Raw genomic sequence first — 19,168 nt, forward strand, 5'->3', positions numbered from 1 at the left:
AGGCATTCGAATCAGAAAAGAAGTAAAATTTTATGTTTTCAGATGGTATAATTTCATATATAAAAAACCCTAAAAAGACTATACCAAAAAATTGTCAGAAGTAATCAACAATTCTATAAAGTTGCAGGATACAGAAATAACAATGAATTATCTGAAAAAGAGATAAAGAAACGATCCCACTTACCACATTATAAAAAATAAAGAAATTCTAAAGAATAAATTCAAGGAGATTAAAGTTCTGTACATTGAAAATATAAAACTCAAAGAAAAAAAACTTAAGAAGACACATAAAAATGGAAACATATTGTGTGTATATGTACTGGAACAGCTAGTATTGCAAAAATGTCCATGCTACTCAAAGAGATATATCTATGGACTCAACGTAATTGCTATCAAATTTCCAGTAGCATTTTTCACATAATAAAAATACAATCCTAAAAGTCATATGAAAGCATAAAGACCCTGACTAGCAAAAGCAATCCAGAGAGAAAAAGAAAAAAGGCAAGGCATCATATTTACTGATTTCAAACTATATTACAAAGCTAAAGTAATCAAGATGGTGTGGTGCTGGTATAAAAAGAGAAACACAGACAAATGGGATAGAATCAAGAGTCCAGAAATAAACCCATGCACTTATAGTCAACTAACATTTAATAAGAGAGCTAAGAATACTTAATGGGGGATGTATACCTTCTTCAACAAGTGATGGTGAGACACCTGAATAGCCATAGGCAGAAAAATTAAATAGGACCCTTTGATCACAAAAATGAACTTCAAATGGATTAAAGACTTACATGTAGGATCTGAGACCAAAAATCACTAGAAGAAAACATAGGAAAAAAACTTCTTGACATTGATCTTAGCAATGATTTTTTGGATTTGACACCAAAACACAAGCAATAAAATAAAATATAAACAAATGGGACCATACCAAGCTGAAAAGCTTCTAAATAGCAAAAGGAACAATAAACAAAAATTTTAAAAGGCAATCTATAAAATGGATAAAATATTTCACACCATTTATCTGAAAGGAGTTAAAATCCCAAAATATATAAGAAACTCATATAACTCAAGAGTAAAAAAGAAAAAAAAATCAGTTAAAAAATGGGCAAAGGATTTGAATACACATTTTTTCCAAAGATGACATAATCATAAGGAATTGTATCGGAACCACAAGGATATAACATCTCATACCTGTTAGAATGACTACTACCAAAAATATGTAAGATATCAAGTGTTGGCAAAGATGTAGAAAAAAGAGAACCTTTGGGCACTGTTGCTAGGGATATAAATTGGTACAGCCACTATGGAAAACATATGGAGGCTCCTCAAAAAATTAAAAATAGAACTACCATATGATCTAGCAATTCTACTTCTGACTATATATCTGAAGTAAACTGAATCACTACTGGAAGAGGTATCTGCCCTCCCATCTTCCTTGCAGCTTTATTCAAAATACCCAACAAATGGAAACAATCTATGTGTCCATCAGTGGATGAATGGATAAAAACAATGTAATATGCATATACATATTTTTCAGCTATAAGAAGGAAATCCTGCCATTTGTGACAACATGAACGGACCTTGAGGGTCTAACTTGTACACAAGTTAGACAGAAATACTGGATGATCTCATATATGAAATCTAGAAGTTCCTCCCCCACAACCTCACAGAAACAAGAGTAGAATGGAAGATCACGCAATGGAAGAAATGGGGAGATGTTGGTCAGAAGGTACAGACTTCCAGTTATAAGCTAAATTAGCTCTGGAGATAAAATGTATGGCATGATGATTATAGTTAGTAGTACTATAAATTACAGTTGAAGGTTGCTAAGAGACTAAATTTCAAATGTTCTTAACCCCATAGCCCCCACACAAGGTAATTATGTGAGTTGTTGGATGTATTAACTAAGCTTACTGTGTCGGTCATTTCATCATATATATGGGTATCAAATGATAATGCTATATATCTTAAACTTACATAATTTAATATATCAATTATATCTCAATAAATTTGGAAAAATACACCTGTTAAAATGTGTTTTTATATTTCTAAGCACGGACAGTATTTTAGTTATCTTTTTATTGATATATAATTTAAGTTTTCTGTAATATAGGAATGTCAACTTTGAAATTTGTTGAGGTTTGCTCTACAGATTACCATGTACTCAATGTTTGTAAAGTACTCTGTGAGTTTGAGAATTGTGTTTTCCATCTAAGTGTGGTGTCTATTTGTGGCTTTTGAATCAAGATTACTATTTGTTACTCAAATTTTTCTTCTTTTTTCTGTTTAATATATTGAGTAGTGAGAGGTACACGAAGTAATACATTCCATGAATTTTTCAAATTCTCTTTTCAGATTTGTAATTTTTTCCTTTATATATAACTTGAAGGTATGTTATCAGATGCATATGAATTTAGGATTGCTACATCTTCCTGATTAACTAAAGCTTCTATCTATATATTTTTAAAAATAAGGTAGGCAATACCAGTCTACTCAATATCAAGGCTTAGGATATAGCTATAGTAATCTAGACAGGATGGTTCTGGTGCACAGATAGACACATAGATCAATGGAACCCAAATGACATGGCAAAGTCACACACATAATTTAGTGGAGGAAGGACAGCCTTTTCACCAAAAGGTGCTAGAGTGAGTGGATATCCATTGTTTATTATAATAGTAATTTAAAAGCCTCAACCTAGATCTTAACACTTTATACAAAAATTATTTCAAAACAGATCACAGACCTACAGGTCAAATGTTGAAGTATACAATTTAGGGAAAAAATGAGAAAATCTTTGGCATCTAGGGCTGAGGGAAGAGCTCTTAGACTTGATACTCAAAGCATGTTTCACAAAAGGAAAAACTGATAAATTTGGTAAATTGCTAAATTTGATTTCATCAAAATTAAAAACATTTTCTCTGCAGAAGATCCTGTTAAGAGGATAAAAGTAAAAACTGTAGGGGGACAATGTTTATAAACAATGTACCTGATAAAGGAACTTATTATATGTGGAATATATAAATAACCCTCAAAACTGAATTCTTAAAAAAAATCTAGTTAAAAATTGGGCAAAAGACATTATCAGACATACTACCAAGCAGTATACACAGATGACAAATAATTACATGAAAAGATGTTCAATATCATTAGCCATTGGGGAAATACAAATTAAAACCACAATTCGATATCATCATACACCTATCAAAATAACCAACATAAAAAATAAAGTCCTAACACCAAATGTTGGCAAGGATATAGAGAAACTGGCTCATTGCTGGCGGGAAATAAAAGAATATAGCCACTCTGGGAAATAGTTCAGCTATTTATTCTAAAATTAAAAATGTACTTTCCCAAAAACCTAGTAATTACATTCCTGCCCTTTTATCCCAGATAAGAGATCTATGTTCATGCAAAAACCTGTATACAAATGTTTGTGGCAGCTTTTTTCATATTAACTAAAAGCTGAAATCAACCTAGATGTCCTAAATGAGTAAATGCTTAAACAGTGGTACATAAAAAGTAGCAAATTCTTGATACACACACTTGAATGTGTTTCAGTGTAATTAACTTGAGTGAAAAAAGTCAATCTCCAAAGTTTATACACTGTATAATTCCATTTATAGAACATTTTTGAAATAAAGACATTGACATGGAGAACAGACTAGTGGTTGTTAAGGGTTAGGGACTGTACAGTGAGAGGGGATGGATATGCACATAAAGCAGTAGCATGAGAGAGTCTTGTGGGATGGCAGAGTTATGACTCTTGATTGTGGCCATGGTCACATGTAACTACACATGTGACATATATGATATATGCACACACATATGCACACATACCAGTACTTAAATAACTGGTAAAATAAATTCTGTGGATTGTACTAATGTCAATTTTCTGATTTTTATATAGTATCATATTTATGTAAGATGTTAATATTGGGGTCTTTGTTAGGGGTGTTTGGGCCCTCCCTGTACTTGCTTTTGTAATTTCCCATGAATTTATAAATATTTCAAGATAAAAAATCCTGAAAGTCACATTTGAAATATTTTGAAATTATTTTGCTACTATACAGAATAAGCAGATTTGATGACATCCATATTATTTTCAAACTTGCATGCCATAAGCAATGAACACAAGACATAACTCATTCCTAAGCATAAAAGAAGCTTGAGAAATCAAGAATAAAAGGACATAATTTTTAAATCCTTACAGAGGTACTATTTTATAGCCATGGTGAAGACTGTAGGTAGAAGAGAGAAATAAATAAATTATTAGTACAAAAATGATATTCAAAATATTTAACTATTTTCATGGTCTAAACACTAACCAAACAGAGTAGACTGAGACCAATTAGGACAGATGCCAGCCATAAACAGCACAATTTGGTATTGGGGTAAAGCAGTGGAATATATATGGTATATAATTTAATTGGGTTTGATTTTATTATTTCCTCCACAAAAGATTTATATTCCTAAAGCGTTGGTATTTCATAGTACTCCTAAGCTGAAAATATTGGAATGGTTACTATATCATTGGATAAAGCATACCTCAAAGTGCTGCTATAAAATATCATGACTAATATGAATAATTACCAGTTAACAAAATAAGAACAGTTTATATTAAGATATTTTAAACAATTTTTTATAAAACACCCTAAATATCAGTACGGAAACAAAATAACATCCAAATTAGTTAGTTTGTTAATGTTTAAAGATAGGAATTCAATATATCCATGACTTTCCAATTTTAAAGACTTAGTACTTGAATAGTATCTAAATTAAGAGTCTGTTTTTTTTTTTTTTTAAGATTTTATTCATTTATTTGAGAGAGAGAGAGAGCATGTGAATGCATGAGTGGGAGGTAAGGGGCTGAGGGAGAGGGAGAAGCAGACTCCTCACTAAGCAGGGAGCCAGATGAGGGACTTGATCCCAGGACCCCAAGGTCATGATCAGAGCCAAAGGCAGACGCTTGACCAACTACGCCACCAGGTGCCCTTCAAGTGTGTTTCACTGAATTCTTCCTAATGGAAAAATTTCAAGGTGCTTTACAAACATAATCTCAGCAGGTTTATTAGATTAGGAAAACAAATATTCAAAGGTGAAACTGATTTGGTCATATTTTTTCTTGACAAATTAGAATCACTAATTATCGATACAAATTTAATGAGACAACAGGCCAAAGCCCCTATTCTAAAAAGAAATAAATTACGCACTCTAGGAATAGAAGGTGAACTCTGAAAATAAAAGAATGCATTTCCTGATCTGCATGGCAGTTAAGAAATTCACTTAAGAAATGACATAAAACTACATACAGATGGCTAACAGAAACAAGAAAAAATGATACACATCACTCATCATCAGGGAAATACAAATCAAAACTGTAATAAGATATCACCTCACACCTGTAAGAATGGCTAAAATTAACAACACAGGAAACAACAGATGTTGGTGAGGATGCGGAGAAAGGGGAACCCTCCTACACTGTTAGTGGGAATGCAAACTGGTGTAACACTGGAAAACAGCATGGATTTCCCTCAAAAAGTTAAAAGTAGAGCTACTCTATGATCTGGCAATTACACTACTAGCTATTTATCCAAACAATACAAAAATACTGATTCAAAGTGATACATGCATCTCAATGTTTATAGTAGCATTCTTAACAATAGCCAAATTATAGAAAGAGCCCAAATGTCCACTGACTGGTGAATGTGTGTGTATGTATATGTATATATACACACACACACAAATACACATAATATCCTATTCTATAGATATGTATTCTAGATATATGGTATATTCTATCATATATATATTTCTATTATATAAAATATATATTATATATATTCTATTATATGTTTTGTGGCTGATATATTCTCTACATATTATATATTCCATATATACAATATATATTTTTATTATATAATATATATATTTTACATATATATATACACATTCAATAGAATATATCAGCCACAAAAAAGAATGAAATCTTGCCATTTGTGACAACATGGATGGAGCTAGAAAGTATAATGCTAAGTGAAATAAGGCAGTTAGAGAACGACAAATACTGTATGATTTCACTCATATGTGGAATTTAAGAAACAAAACGCATGAACATGGTGGAGGGGGGAGAGAAAGGCAAACCAGAAAAGAGACTCATATCTATAGAGAACAAACTGAGGGTTGCTGGAGGGGCGGTGCGTGGAGGAGGGGGGGAAGGAGGGGAGGGGATTAAGGAGGGCACTTGTGATGAGCACAGTATGTAAGTGAAGAATCACTATATTGTACAGCTGACACTAATATTACACTGTATGTTAACTAATTGGAACGTAAATAAAACCTTGAAAAAGAATTAAAAAAAAAAAAGAAATGACAAAAAAGAGAAATGACCTAAAACTAATTAGTATTTTCTATTATTTTAGAAAGATAAACCTCTTTCTCTTGAAAAAAAAACCCACTTAATAAATATTACAAAATACAGCTTATGCTGTCTTCATTTATGTGTACTTTGGACACCATTTTCTTTAAAAGATAAAGTAATAGCTCAACGCTTTAAATGTCAAGGGAAATGCAGTTCTCATGTAGGTAAACACGTTAAGATTATGTAATTTTTTTTTACAGTAACATGAGAAAATTCCCTTATAACTCAAAGACATAGAATCTAGAAATGAATCCACCTCGTTCGCACAGCTGTGATTTCAACTTTGTAAGAATTCAGAGGCATTGTAACAGAATAGAGGGGAACAACCTCCAATCTATCAATATTAGGCTGGAATTAGGGAGGCGGATAATTTTAGCCTACGTGGGTTTGTTCATTTCCATCTCTCCAGGACACTCTAGAATAATTCCAGTCCTTTAAGGTAGGCCAATCATTCTGAATTCCTCCCTTTGTCTTCTATGAGGCTAATGTGTTGGCTCAGCACACACAGGAAGGAAAAGAAAGGAGCAATTATTCAGAGCCTGGGGCATCACAAGCACCGTCCCTCTTCTATATGAAACTAAATCTGCATGAAAACAGATATGCTTTCCATTTTACAGGTAAGAAAGCCTAGGCTCTCAGAAATTAAGCACCTTGCCCAAGAGCCCACAGGTTTGTGTTTGGATTCGAGCTTTTCACGCCTCCAAATTTCACACAATCTCTACTCCGAACTGTGATAGTTGAAGTACCTTTCAACTTTAAGAAAAGAATGGTCCTACAAGGCTTGAGTCATTTTTAAAAAAAGATTTATTTATCTATGAGAGAGAGAGAGAGTGTGAGTGAGTGGGCAGATGGAGACCATCTCAGACTCCTCCCCGTGAGTGCAGAGTCCTTCGTGGGGCTCGATCTCTTGACTCATAAGATCACGACCTGAGAATCACTTTTGATGTTAATCCTGGTTCAGTGATTCTTGGGGGATGTGTCACCACTGGGATGTATGTGATCACAAATGTGTCAGGAGAAAGCCTGTGGTATTGATTCTGAAGGCCAAGGACAAATATGATGATGTCTTTTACGCAGTTCACGGATCTTGCCTCCAAACTGTTCAACGGTTAACTGCGATTTCTGCGGTGTTTTGTAAAAGACTATCTTGGCTTGCTAAATGGCACTCCCTCAAATACTAATATTAGAATCCAGTAGTAGGTGGAGACTTTTTTCTGTGATGTCGACTGGTGCTGAAACTCTAAAAATGCAGAGCGATGACAAATGCACAGAATGTAGTGACTTCAGTATTTTCAACTGTATGGTGAGAGAAGGAAGTATGCTTTTATGTTAGTAGCAGGTAAGAAATCAAAATGGTTGCTTTGATGTCAATAGATAGCTGTTCAATATGTATTTGTATGGAGCTGTCTATTTCCCACGTCCCCCTTGATAACAATAAGAAAACATTTGCTAGTTTTTCCTCTAACCCAAGAATAATTTAGATCAGTAGATACCTCCCTTCCATCTCTCTTTCAGTCAGCTTCTTCTTTTTATAGTTTATCAAGGAATTAACTTTTCACACCTATGTTACCAGAACCACAAATGCCCACATTTGCAACATGTATCCATGTCTGCATCCACATCTACAGGGACCTATGTAAACTCGTAATTATATGCGCACATATACAACATCATGGAATTCCATTTTGAGAGATTAAAATATTAATTATGGTAATAATCAAGAATTCATGGTATGCAACCCAATAAGCTCTAAAATGCTTTTTAAAAGTACTGCATAAAACTTTTGCTTCCAGGTAGGATGGAACAAGAAGCTTATAAGCTATGAGAACACAAAGAAAATCTGTACAAAATGAAAAATGAACGGCTTAAAAGGATCAGAGCACTGCTGAAATCACAGGTCTAGGATTCTAAAGAGGAGAAAACCCTGGAGAGGTAAGGGAAGAATTTGCAGCTGATTTTATGGACTGTGGGCTGTGGGAAGAACCCAGAGTTGGCCTAGGTAGAAGGCCACTCCTGGAAGTTAGGGAAGCCAGCACAAAGTTGAGGAGTCTTGAGGGACTGCAGTGACAAAATATAGACTTCAGAGATCTTAAACACACAACCCATTATCCCATGATGACATTTGTCAGATTCAGAAGCTGCAAGGTCTAGAGGCAAAAAGCTAAGCCAAAACCCCTGAAATGCATCACAGATTTTTGGCAGTCTTGCAATACTAAGAAGAAAAAATATTTTTAAAATATTGGCATTCAAGACCTGCCAAGAGGAAGGCCCCACATGAACACACTGGGCCTGGATTGTCCTGTGGACCAAATCCAGCCTGTCTCTATTTTCTGTATGGTCCAGAAATGAAGTGGTCTTCATATAAATTGGTATTTATATAATTTTAAATGGTTGCAAAAAAAAATGAAGAGTAGTATTTTAATATTAAAATTCCGAGCATATATGAAACTCAAATTCTCTGTTCATAAACAGTTTATCAAAATCTATCCATGCCCTTTAGTAATGTATTGATTTTGCCTGCTTTTTCATAGTGAGGAGTTACAAAGAGACTGGATGACCCACAAAGCCTAAAATATAGGTGTCCTGACCCATTATAGAAGATGCTTGCCGACCTGCAAATGGGCTCTTGGTTGAAAACCCTGGGCAAACAGCCTAAGCACAGAAACAAACCAGAGATAAATTGGGTCTTATCAAAACTCAGCCCAACCTCTTATTGGCTCAACTTCAGATTGGATTAAGGAATTAGCCTCCACTCTATCTCTTGGGCACAAAGAGGATAAATCTTTGCCTAAGAAAGATCTTATCATCTGGAGCCTATATAATTTTTTACACACAGTTCACATACATTCCAGCATTCAGAAAATTACTCTACTTTGTTTGGCCTGAGCAAAATGTATAAAGAAGCCTGACTTAATTCGTGAGCCCAACAACAATCCATTAACAGACGATTAAACATGAAATTTTAACCTATGTTTTAAAGAAAAATACAACAGAAGTAACAGTATTACCTGAAAGCAATTTTCTTGGCAAGAAAACTCAAAATATGTGTCTGGAATAATAGTATTCTAACTAAGTAGATGTTATTTCCCATTGTAAAACATTCCAATAATATATGGAATAAAATCCAGGAGTTATTTATTTTGTAGAAAAGGAAGACAAATAGTAATTGACCGGATAGAAATCATTCTGAACTATAAGACTGTATTCTAGGACTCATTTTTTGTCAGTGATGTGCGCTTCCCAGACACTGGCATCATATTTTAGGTACCTACCATCCTGAGCAGACAGACAAGAGCAGATGTGGGAAAAACTGGTAATACTGGAATATTAAAGTTATGCTATGTCTTATGCCTACAACACTCCCAGAATTTTAAAATTTGATTTTAATAGCTTTTTCTAATGAAAAGAATAAGACAGCTGAGAAGTTCAATATGTCATAGCACTGCAAATCGTTAAATTCATTTTAATTAGGATATACTAAGGTTTTACATCTGTGGCAAAAGTAAATTGTAACTTCCATACATAGCAGATCAGGTCATTTTAATTTATAACCGATTACAATCTGCAGCACTTGTCTTATTGGTGTCAATGAAATATATAACCTAATGGTGTTCAAAAGTCCAGGTCACATAATAATTTTATGGGATTCAACCACATAGAGTCATGCTATTATACTGTAGGCATAGAGATACAGCTATGAATATAAAATTTAATGTAGATAGTGATTAAAAACTGGATATTTATGCATTCCAATATGTACATATAAATGGTACACTGTAATTTTTTAAAATTTAACTCAGTATATAACTAGCTTGTGAACAGTTATCTTACGGAAATGAACATTAGCAAAATATTATCTGAGAAAGCCAGAACTATTGTTAAAATCAAAGGACTTTCAGAATTAGAGACTTTTTACAAAGTTGACTTTTCAGAAACTTCTTTAAAAGTTGAACTCTCCTCATCACTTTCTCTACCTTTAAGAGCTTCTCATAGATAGGTGCCTGTGAACGGGACTCTAGTAGCTTGAGGAGATAAAGGCTGGACTGTGGTCAAATAATCACAAGGAGAGTATGTCAAAATTTATCGTTTTAGCTAAATTTTAAGTGTTCTTTTAGCATGAAACTCAGTATCTTTAAACATTACAAGTATCATCTCTAACAGACTTCATGTATGTAATTTACTAAATTCAAAGCAAGGCTTATACTCAACTAATCCTCAAAACTGTTTAAAAACATTCTTCCCGTACATGAAAACAGCTGACTTCTAAGCAAGTTAATATTATTACACTGGGAACTAGAAAATAGTATAGATAACCCAGGATATTCATGCAACTGGTTATTTAATTCAAATATCTGATTAAAGGAAGGTAGCCCTATGTATAGACCTTTATACCACCGATTCCTTAATAACTAGCAGAAGGCCATGCCTCTAAACACAAAAATCAATATTATTTATAGTTCCACAATAGTGTTTCTCCATACAACATGTTCGATTCCAGTGAAAAGATCAGAATCCTCAGAGAGACATATTGCAGACAAAAAGTCCTTAGAAGGTAGGGGAAAGTCAGGCCAGGAGTCGCAGAGAACCGACAGAGATGACAGAGATGTGATATCCGGCACCGGCTCCTCAGAGAGAGAAAGGAAAACCACATGGCACTGCTGAAAAGCCGTGTTAATTCTCTCTCCCAGCTGAGCATTAAATATTACATCTTTCCAACTGTCTCAACCACATGGCTGCTTCTTGAGGTGAGACCCTCCTTTAAGAAACACAAACATGCTCAAAGTGCAATGCAGAAACATCGTAGGAACTCAGTGACCTACCATTCTCTTTGCATTCTTCTGGAGGTTTAGCCTTTTTCGCAAGTCGTGGATCCAGCCATGATGTTGTCTTTGTGTTATGGCTGAAAAGAAAAGAGATCACTCTGAACAGACACATACTGAAAGGAATCAAGTTTATTCCTTTAAAAAAAAAAAAAAAAAAAAAGGAGGGGGGTGTTAGTCCAACAAAATTGCAATCGATACACTTAATTTGCTTACTGGTTCTAAGTAACCCTGAAGGTAGTGTAAGAGTAATTGTGCAAGGCAGCTGTAAATTTGGCAACCTCAGCTCCCTGTCCTCAAAGCAGCTATTTTTATTAAAATCAACTAGAATGTTGCCAAGTTAACCTCATTGAAAATGCAGAACTCATCCAGAGCAAAAGGAATTTATTACAAACACAGGATTCTCCAGTTGGAAGAGCACAGTTCGCAGGCTCTGATACTGTTTCCTCACTTTTACAAAATAATTATTTTCATCTTAAACCTGCCCTTTTCATAAAGAGCTGTTTTGTTACTCTTTAACTCCAGAGCTGGCAGCGGCAGTATAAAAGTGATGAAAATTACAGCATGTTCTCGGGATGCCTACATTTTCTCAAAAAGTGATTAATAGCAATGTCATTAACCCATATTTAGCTGTGTTCCATCTAAATACTTTCAATCTGGCCAGGAAGGCAGAGGGTAAAATTGCCTGTATTCGAATGTTTCTAGAATGGAATTTCTGGGAATTAATAATAATTTTGATGACATTTTGCTTTGAAGAAAAAAAAAAAAAGAATGTTTTTTGGGAAGCCTTTTGTCAGAAATTTTAAAAACAGAGGAGAGATGTTTTTAGAACAGTGTTTCTTAAAGAGGCCCTAGAATCACTTGCATTGGAGTCACCTGGTGATTAACAGTGCACATTCTGGGTCTTCATAGAACTACGAAATCAGAATCTTTGAGGTTGAGCCACAAAATCTCCATCATTGGCAGGCACTCCCGGTGATTTTTATGCACATTATAATTCGAGAACCACTCAAAAGCTCAAAACTGCTCTTTGGAACTAAACTCTTTGCTGTGTACAGCTGTCTCAAGTGATCTCATCTACCAGTGGACAAATCATCAAGGATGTGACATTTGTGAGGGCTTCCAGAAAAAGCATGAACAAAGTCACGGATGTGGGAAAGTGTGAGGCTCATACAGGGAAGAGTCAAAAGGCCATCAATGGAACACGAAAGGGAACAGCAGAGAATAGTTTAGAAATATAAAGTAAAGCCAAATAACAGAGATATTTCAACACAACTGGAAGAAAGTCCAATGTTTATGATGAAAGTCAAATGATAACAGTTTCACATGTAACTTCTCTTTCTTCTTTGAAATTAACTATGTTTTATTGTATAAAAACTTACATAAGCATCAGCTAGATAACCTGAGGGACAAATCTCCACTTAAAGCAAAGGTCAGAAAATTCTCCCAGGCAGCCTATTTAGGAGCAAATTTATAGAGACCAGGTGCTTATCTAAGGAAGAAAATTTTAAGGCAGGAAGGAGGAAAGATGGAGACAAGCCGGGCAGTGGGGAAGCAAGCCCAAGGTGTTAAAGCACCTAGTATTTTCTGGACGATGATCCTGTCTACGTGCAGAGCCACCTCTGATCTGAAATGGAGACATGAAGATCCTCGGGTCATGAAATCTCTGCTCCTGAAGAAGATTCCCTTTCATTTCCGACTTTCATGTGTGCTAAAGAGAAAATACTCTCCATCGTGTTCATCACATAGGAGCTTCACCATGATTGATGCCTCTAAGCAGGGCTCTCATAATTTGATCAGATAAAGGCTGTGAATTTGGTTAAATTACAAATCATCAGGAGAGTATGCTAGCTTTTATTTTCTCCCAGTTTGACCTTTGCAAAGCCTGATGGTGCTTTATTATCAAGTTTCAGAAGCAAGTAAAGTATTGCAGACACTTTCATCTCATTTGGGTCCTCATTTGTAGTCATACCAGTATCATCTAGTCTTTCCCTCTGAACTAAAGATGCTCACGGAAGGAGATGAGGACCACCCCAAGTATGTTAGTGGACTGGTTCAGTGTTTGCTGCTCCCATTTTGAAAAAAACAAATTCACTTTTAAAAATGTTTTTTATAGACATGCCTTCAGTACAAAGTGTGTGTGTGTCTGCGCGTGCACGCACGCGTGCATGCCCACAAGTGCATTTGTGTGTAAGGTGTGTTCACGTCTATGTTTTTATGTGGTAGGGAGAAATGCTGGGAAGTGGGCAAGGAAAATTCATTTCCCTTCTTTTTAAGCGCGCTTGCTTCTTCAAAACTCTTCCTTCATTTTGGAGAAAAGTCATTTATTTCTAGGTCTGTAAGACATTTTCACAAAAGCAAACACACCTATAGCTAAATAGTAAGGGGCCATTACTGAGCCATTTCAGGGAGTCAAATTACCACTTCTGTACCACACTATCATTGGTCTCAATGGCTAATTTTGTAGAGAACTGAGTTTCCTAGCTTTCCTGAGTTTATACAATGCATTTCACTACAGGATGATTTTTTTTAGGATGAACTAGCATTAATGGTATATCACTTTAATACACTTTGGCAGATGGAGTCTCTTACAGTGAACAGCATTTTTAGCTGATCCTCTGAAATGATTCTGAAAAAAATGTGGGTAGTAGTTAGTCTTAAACATCACATGAAGATACATGCAGTTTTTCCAATAGTGGCTCTCCCTAGCCTTGTAATTTGGGTGCTTCTTTAGGATACCTTACAAAGGGGATATTTTTAATGCATTTGGGAGACAACAGACCAAGTGGCTTTTCCATGTCCCTTAAATTATATATTTTTAACCCTGACAATTACCTTTGAAGATGGGATTAAACATTGGACAGGAAACTGTGTACAAAATGGGATCATTGAGGGATTTTTCACAATCTACATACCACTTTTCCTCAAGTTTGAGGATGTGATTTCCTTTCACTTCGACTGCTAAAGTAGATTTAAACAAGACATCAGTTTTCGGTATCTGAGCCAATTGTGTGGTGCACAAATGACAGGAAGGTAAGAGGCTAATCTTATATGATCTTATATTCTGATACTAGTTTCTTAAACAGAGACACATACACAACTATATACTGCATTTGCAAAGAAAATTTTTTCCCCCTAGTTGGGGAATGAAACAAATATTTTCTAGGAATGCTGAATCACAGTAGCCTACTTTTGTATGTATTTCTATGGATAGAGTTAACATGATGATCATGAAAAGTGAGTAAAGTCAGTAGCTATTCAAGTTCAATCAATGCTAGATTAATAAACCTTAATAGATAATATCTATAAGATAAAAACCTTAAAAAATGTTTTATCCAAACTCTTCCCTGATGTTGAACTATATAATGAACCTATCTGGAGGAATGGAATAAACCAGAAGTGAAATTTCATTTAACTCTGCAATACTAGTTTAAATTCATAACAGAATGGCTTTGAAGATGTGATAGGCTGACTTTTAATGAATTAGACATTTCTGTGTGTATGCGTGTGTGCGTTTTCTAAGTTTAACCTTTGCCAAATTGACAAAAGGTGCAGGTTAAATAATAACATTTTATCTTCCTGGAGAAACATTCTTTTCACATAGAAAATGCTTCTCTTGGACAGGAAAAGCAGTTGACATTATTGCACACCATTGCAAAGTTATTCTCATTATCTTGTAACATTTCCTGATTGTCTACTTTGTCAGGGACTGCACTAGAACTTTCATACCCATCACCTCATTTAATGCTAATGAGCCTCTGTGGCTTCATATTTTTAATTTAATTCCACTTTACAGTTAGAAAAACAAAGCTTCAGAGAAGATGAGTAACTTGCCCAAGGTTACACAGCTAGTGTGTGAAAGTGAAAGAGCTGGCATTCGACCCAAATATGTAGGATTCCCGAGTCCAAGTTTCTTATGCTCTAAAACCAAGGGCATACTAAACCTAACACTGTTATTTATACCGAGTTGCTTTTATTTCACTTCCTTGGAGAATAATCAAAGATTTGTTTCTCAGAGCCTTTGCCAGTAGTTTGGAAATAGAGACATTTATCTCCTTTTTGAAGATAGTAATCACAACCTTAAATCCCTTTGTGTTGAATGTCTTGTATTTAGTAGGTATTATATTAAATTGCGGGTGCACAGAGATGGAAGAAAAGACACTGTGATTGAGGCGGCACGTAAAGTATCACTGGAAATACTTTTGTCCTTATAAACTTGAATTCTCCATTCAGATCACTTTTGAATCAAATGTTCTCCATTCAGATCTGGATATTTTTCCAGGTGGAGCTAAGATGGCAGCATAGGAGGACCTTAGGCTCATCTGTCCCTAGAACACAACTAGGTAACTATCAAATCATTCTCAATACCCCAGAAATCAACCTGAATATTTTTCCAAAATAAAGTCTTAAAATTCCTGATTTACAGGATATGAATATGAATATTACATATGAATATTAGGTCTTAGAAGCTATATTAAAGAATTAGGCTAATAAAACTGCTATCAAACAGGGAGCATTTTTTTCCTTTTAATAAAATTAATTTATTTTAGAGAGTGTGAGTAGGGGGAGGGGGCAGAAGGAGAGGGAGAAAGAGAATCCTTCAAGTAGACTCCCAACTGAGTAGGGAGCCTGACGTGGGGCTCGATCCCGGGATCCCGAGATCACGACCTGAGCTGAATTCTAGAGCCGACTGACCGAGTCACCCAGGTGGAAAATTTTCGTATTGTTCATGCCACACTCCATCCTCCATTCCATTTTTTCATTATTCTGTGTTTTCCCAGTCAGGGTATAAATCCCTTATCAGTTTCGTAGGTATTCATAAGTGGATCCTCATGGGTGATCCGATTCCAACCTAATTTTAAGACACGTCCTCCTTTCATCCACCTTTTCCTTCAGTTTCCTTTTCCTCTCTCCCCCCCCTACTTTCATATCGCCACCTAGATCAAAATAATGTTTTCAATACTGCACAAACACTAGATGGTGTTTCACCAACTGAAATTTTATTAGTTGAATAAGAAACCTTTATTATCAAACACATTCCCTCACTGTGTTTTCTCTAAAAATAGTAATAGACTTAAAATGTAACAAATGTATTGAATTTAAAAAGTCCTCCTACAAAGCCAATTCTTAATCTTAGTCTTTAACTGATAGTAAAATGTATTTTCATCTGGGAAATACTAAATCAGAAGAATAATCAGATATTAAAGTCAATGATGTTTGACTGCAAGAAGCACAATCTTTTGAACAAGGTAAACAAGATCCAGGTAAATGTTTTAGAGTCTATTGGGCAGTTCAATATGTGTTTGGATGTTAAAGTTTCAATAGCAGTTGTCATTATAGGTTGAGACAATAATTAGAGATTCACTACATTTTACATAATTTAAAAAATAAATGTTAGTTTTTGCTCTCTCTTTATTTTTAAAGTAATCTCGGCGCCCAATGTGGGACTCGACTTCATGATCAAGAGTTTCATGCTTTGTGGACTGCACCAGCCAGGTGCCCCTAAACATTAGTTCTTAAAGGTATATAAATTGACTTTTTATATTACATATATTTTATATTATATACACTTTATATTATAGTCAATAAAATCCTCAGGATGGTTACATCATTTTCTAGAAGAATTTCTCTCCCTTTTATATCATCTTTCCAAAAAGAAGATTAAAAGCAATGACTGGACAGATCTAATTAATGATAAACAGTGGGAACTTTTTCATTCAAGACTCCATTCCTTCACAGTTTTACTATTTTTCCTATTTGTACATTGGTAATCTACATAGAAAGCTATTGTCAATGACCTCTATAGCGGTTGTTTCCTAAACAATATTCCCCCAAATTTTGTTAACCATGTGAATTATATGAGTTTACCATCATATTTTCTTTCATATGTTTAGAAAACATTTTTTAGAGAGGTTTTATTATTAATAGTGTTTGGGATATCATGAGTGTGAGTCGCATACTGTTTTGTCTAAAACATATTACTTTCTGTCTGGGGATTGCACTGGAGTCTTGCACAGGCAGAAATAAAAACGAATATGAAAAAAATTCAATATATCTACTGTTTTGTAATACAAATTACAGAGAGTAAGCACAGACCATGTTTTGGACTGGTGGTGATATGCTGCACTTAGAATAAGAAATCTGGAGTTCTTCATACCAAACAACTGGTTTTACTTTTCTCTCCAAAATTTCCCAAGTATTCTGTCTACTCTTTAACAAGTAAGTTTTTAATTTTTTTGAAATGGTACTTAAAACTTACAGAAATACAGAAATGGCAACACAAGAGGAAACAGATTATGTTCGTCTTCCTGAGAATTTAAAAGCAAATTCAGCCTGGACAATGATTTAGGAAACCATGTACAGTCATGACATTTTTCACAGATGTGATTTTCAGTTTCTTTATTTTATTTTATTTTATTATTATTATTTTTTTATTTGACAGAGAGAGAGATCACAAGTAGGCAGAGAGAAGAGGAAGCAGGCTCCCTGCTGAGCAGAGAGCCCAACGTGGGGCTCGATGACCTGAACCAAAGGCAGAGGCTTAACCCACTGAGCCACCCAGGCGCCACTGATTTTCAGTTTCAAAAGCCTGCTTTAAAAAATCTATTATTTAAAGATGACATGGTGTTTACTGCCATTCAGAAAGATGGTAGTAAACAAATAGGTTCCTGTTGTCATTTTGTTTTTTGCCAAAACAATAGCAGTGTCTTTTATGTCACTAACCAAACTGACTCCCAAACAAAGAAGGGATGTAGTGGGATTTCCAAAGCATGTCAAAACGGATTCACCCTATGGCAGCTCTGCTTTATGCAACATTTAACCTATGGAATAGTGACTTTCTGGCCAAGACAACACCAGTACTATTTGTAATATGAAAGTTTACTTTCATTTCAGCCAATATTTGTTGATATGGTGGAGGTAGTATGGAGTAATGGCAGTGGCTTTGTAAGGTGATGGAACTATGAGATCTTAAGAATGTTAATTTGTCCAAGGTACCTTAGAATCTCACCTATGAACTGGGTATTTCAAATGCTCACAAGGTGGTTACGATATAATATGTGTAATGCAGGCACCACAGCAAAATGATGGAGAGCAAGGACCCTGGAGAAAGGCTGTATCCGATGAAAGTATGAATCCTAGTCAGTTTTGTTGACTATTGTATTCCCAGGGTTTAAAATGGTGCCCAGCACATGGTATGCGTTCTATACAGATGGGTTGAGTAAATGGAGTCAAAGAACACTGGCTTTGTGAATTCTTGGTTAAATGACTATGGGCACGTTACTGACTTCTACAAGCCTCAGCTTCCTAAAGTGAGAAGGAAGTGAGCACAATGTAAATGCTGAATATAGTAGCTATTACCCTTCAGGTAACCTCAACACAGTCTGAACAAAGTAGGTGCTCAATATGTTGTAACTATTATTACTAATCTGAATTTACAATTAATAAGCTGTGTATTTTAAAGACATTACTAATGAGTATGATGTTAAGAATTAAGGAAATGACTGGTTTTAAACAGTATTATGTACTTCAAAGTCTTATGAAAATTACTAAACAGAAGACATTATAAATGCTTTAAAGCATGTTTAGAAGAGAGCATTCACACACAATTTAAAATTCCATTGTTTAAAAACGTTTTCTCAGATAATCACTTTTTCTCATTAAATATCACTGTTTATGATAAAAGGAATCTGCTTTTACATATTCATCAAAGGAAGCAGTTCTGAAAAGTGTGGGAAATATAGTTGACCCCTGTGTTCAGTACTAAAAACAACAACAAAACCCCCCCTCATCTTCTAAAGGCAGAACTTGTTAAGTACTGAGACATATAAAGTATTCTGCAATACTGAGTAAACCAATAAATATTTTAAAATATTTATTTTAGACAGAAGACAAAAAAATGAAATTGCTTGTTATCTTAATTCAA

General features: G+C 34.8%; 1 protein-coding gene across 3 annotated transcripts in view; it reads right to left on the minus strand.

The window, feature by feature from the left end:
• The window catches only part of MAGI2 (membrane associated guanylate kinase, WW and PDZ domain containing 2), a gene marked incomplete at its 3' end in the record, with an annotated part of 1,345,444 nt that overhangs the window by 454,127 nt on the left and 872,149 nt on the right, over positions 1–19,168 (minus strand). For all 3 annotated transcript variants that reach the window (XM_080818052.1, XM_080818051.1, XM_080818053.1), the window contains exon 6: positions 11,245–11,324. In XM_080818052.1, the coding sequence (XP_080674178.1) occupies positions 11,245–11,324 (80 nt within the window). The remainder of the gene's footprint in view (positions 1–11,244; positions 11,325–19,168) is intronic.

This window comes from Martes martes, assembly GCF_963455335.1.
Source record: "Martes martes genome assembly, chromosome: 11".
NCBI lineage: Eukaryota > Metazoa > Chordata > Mammalia > Carnivora > Mustelidae > Martes > Martes martes.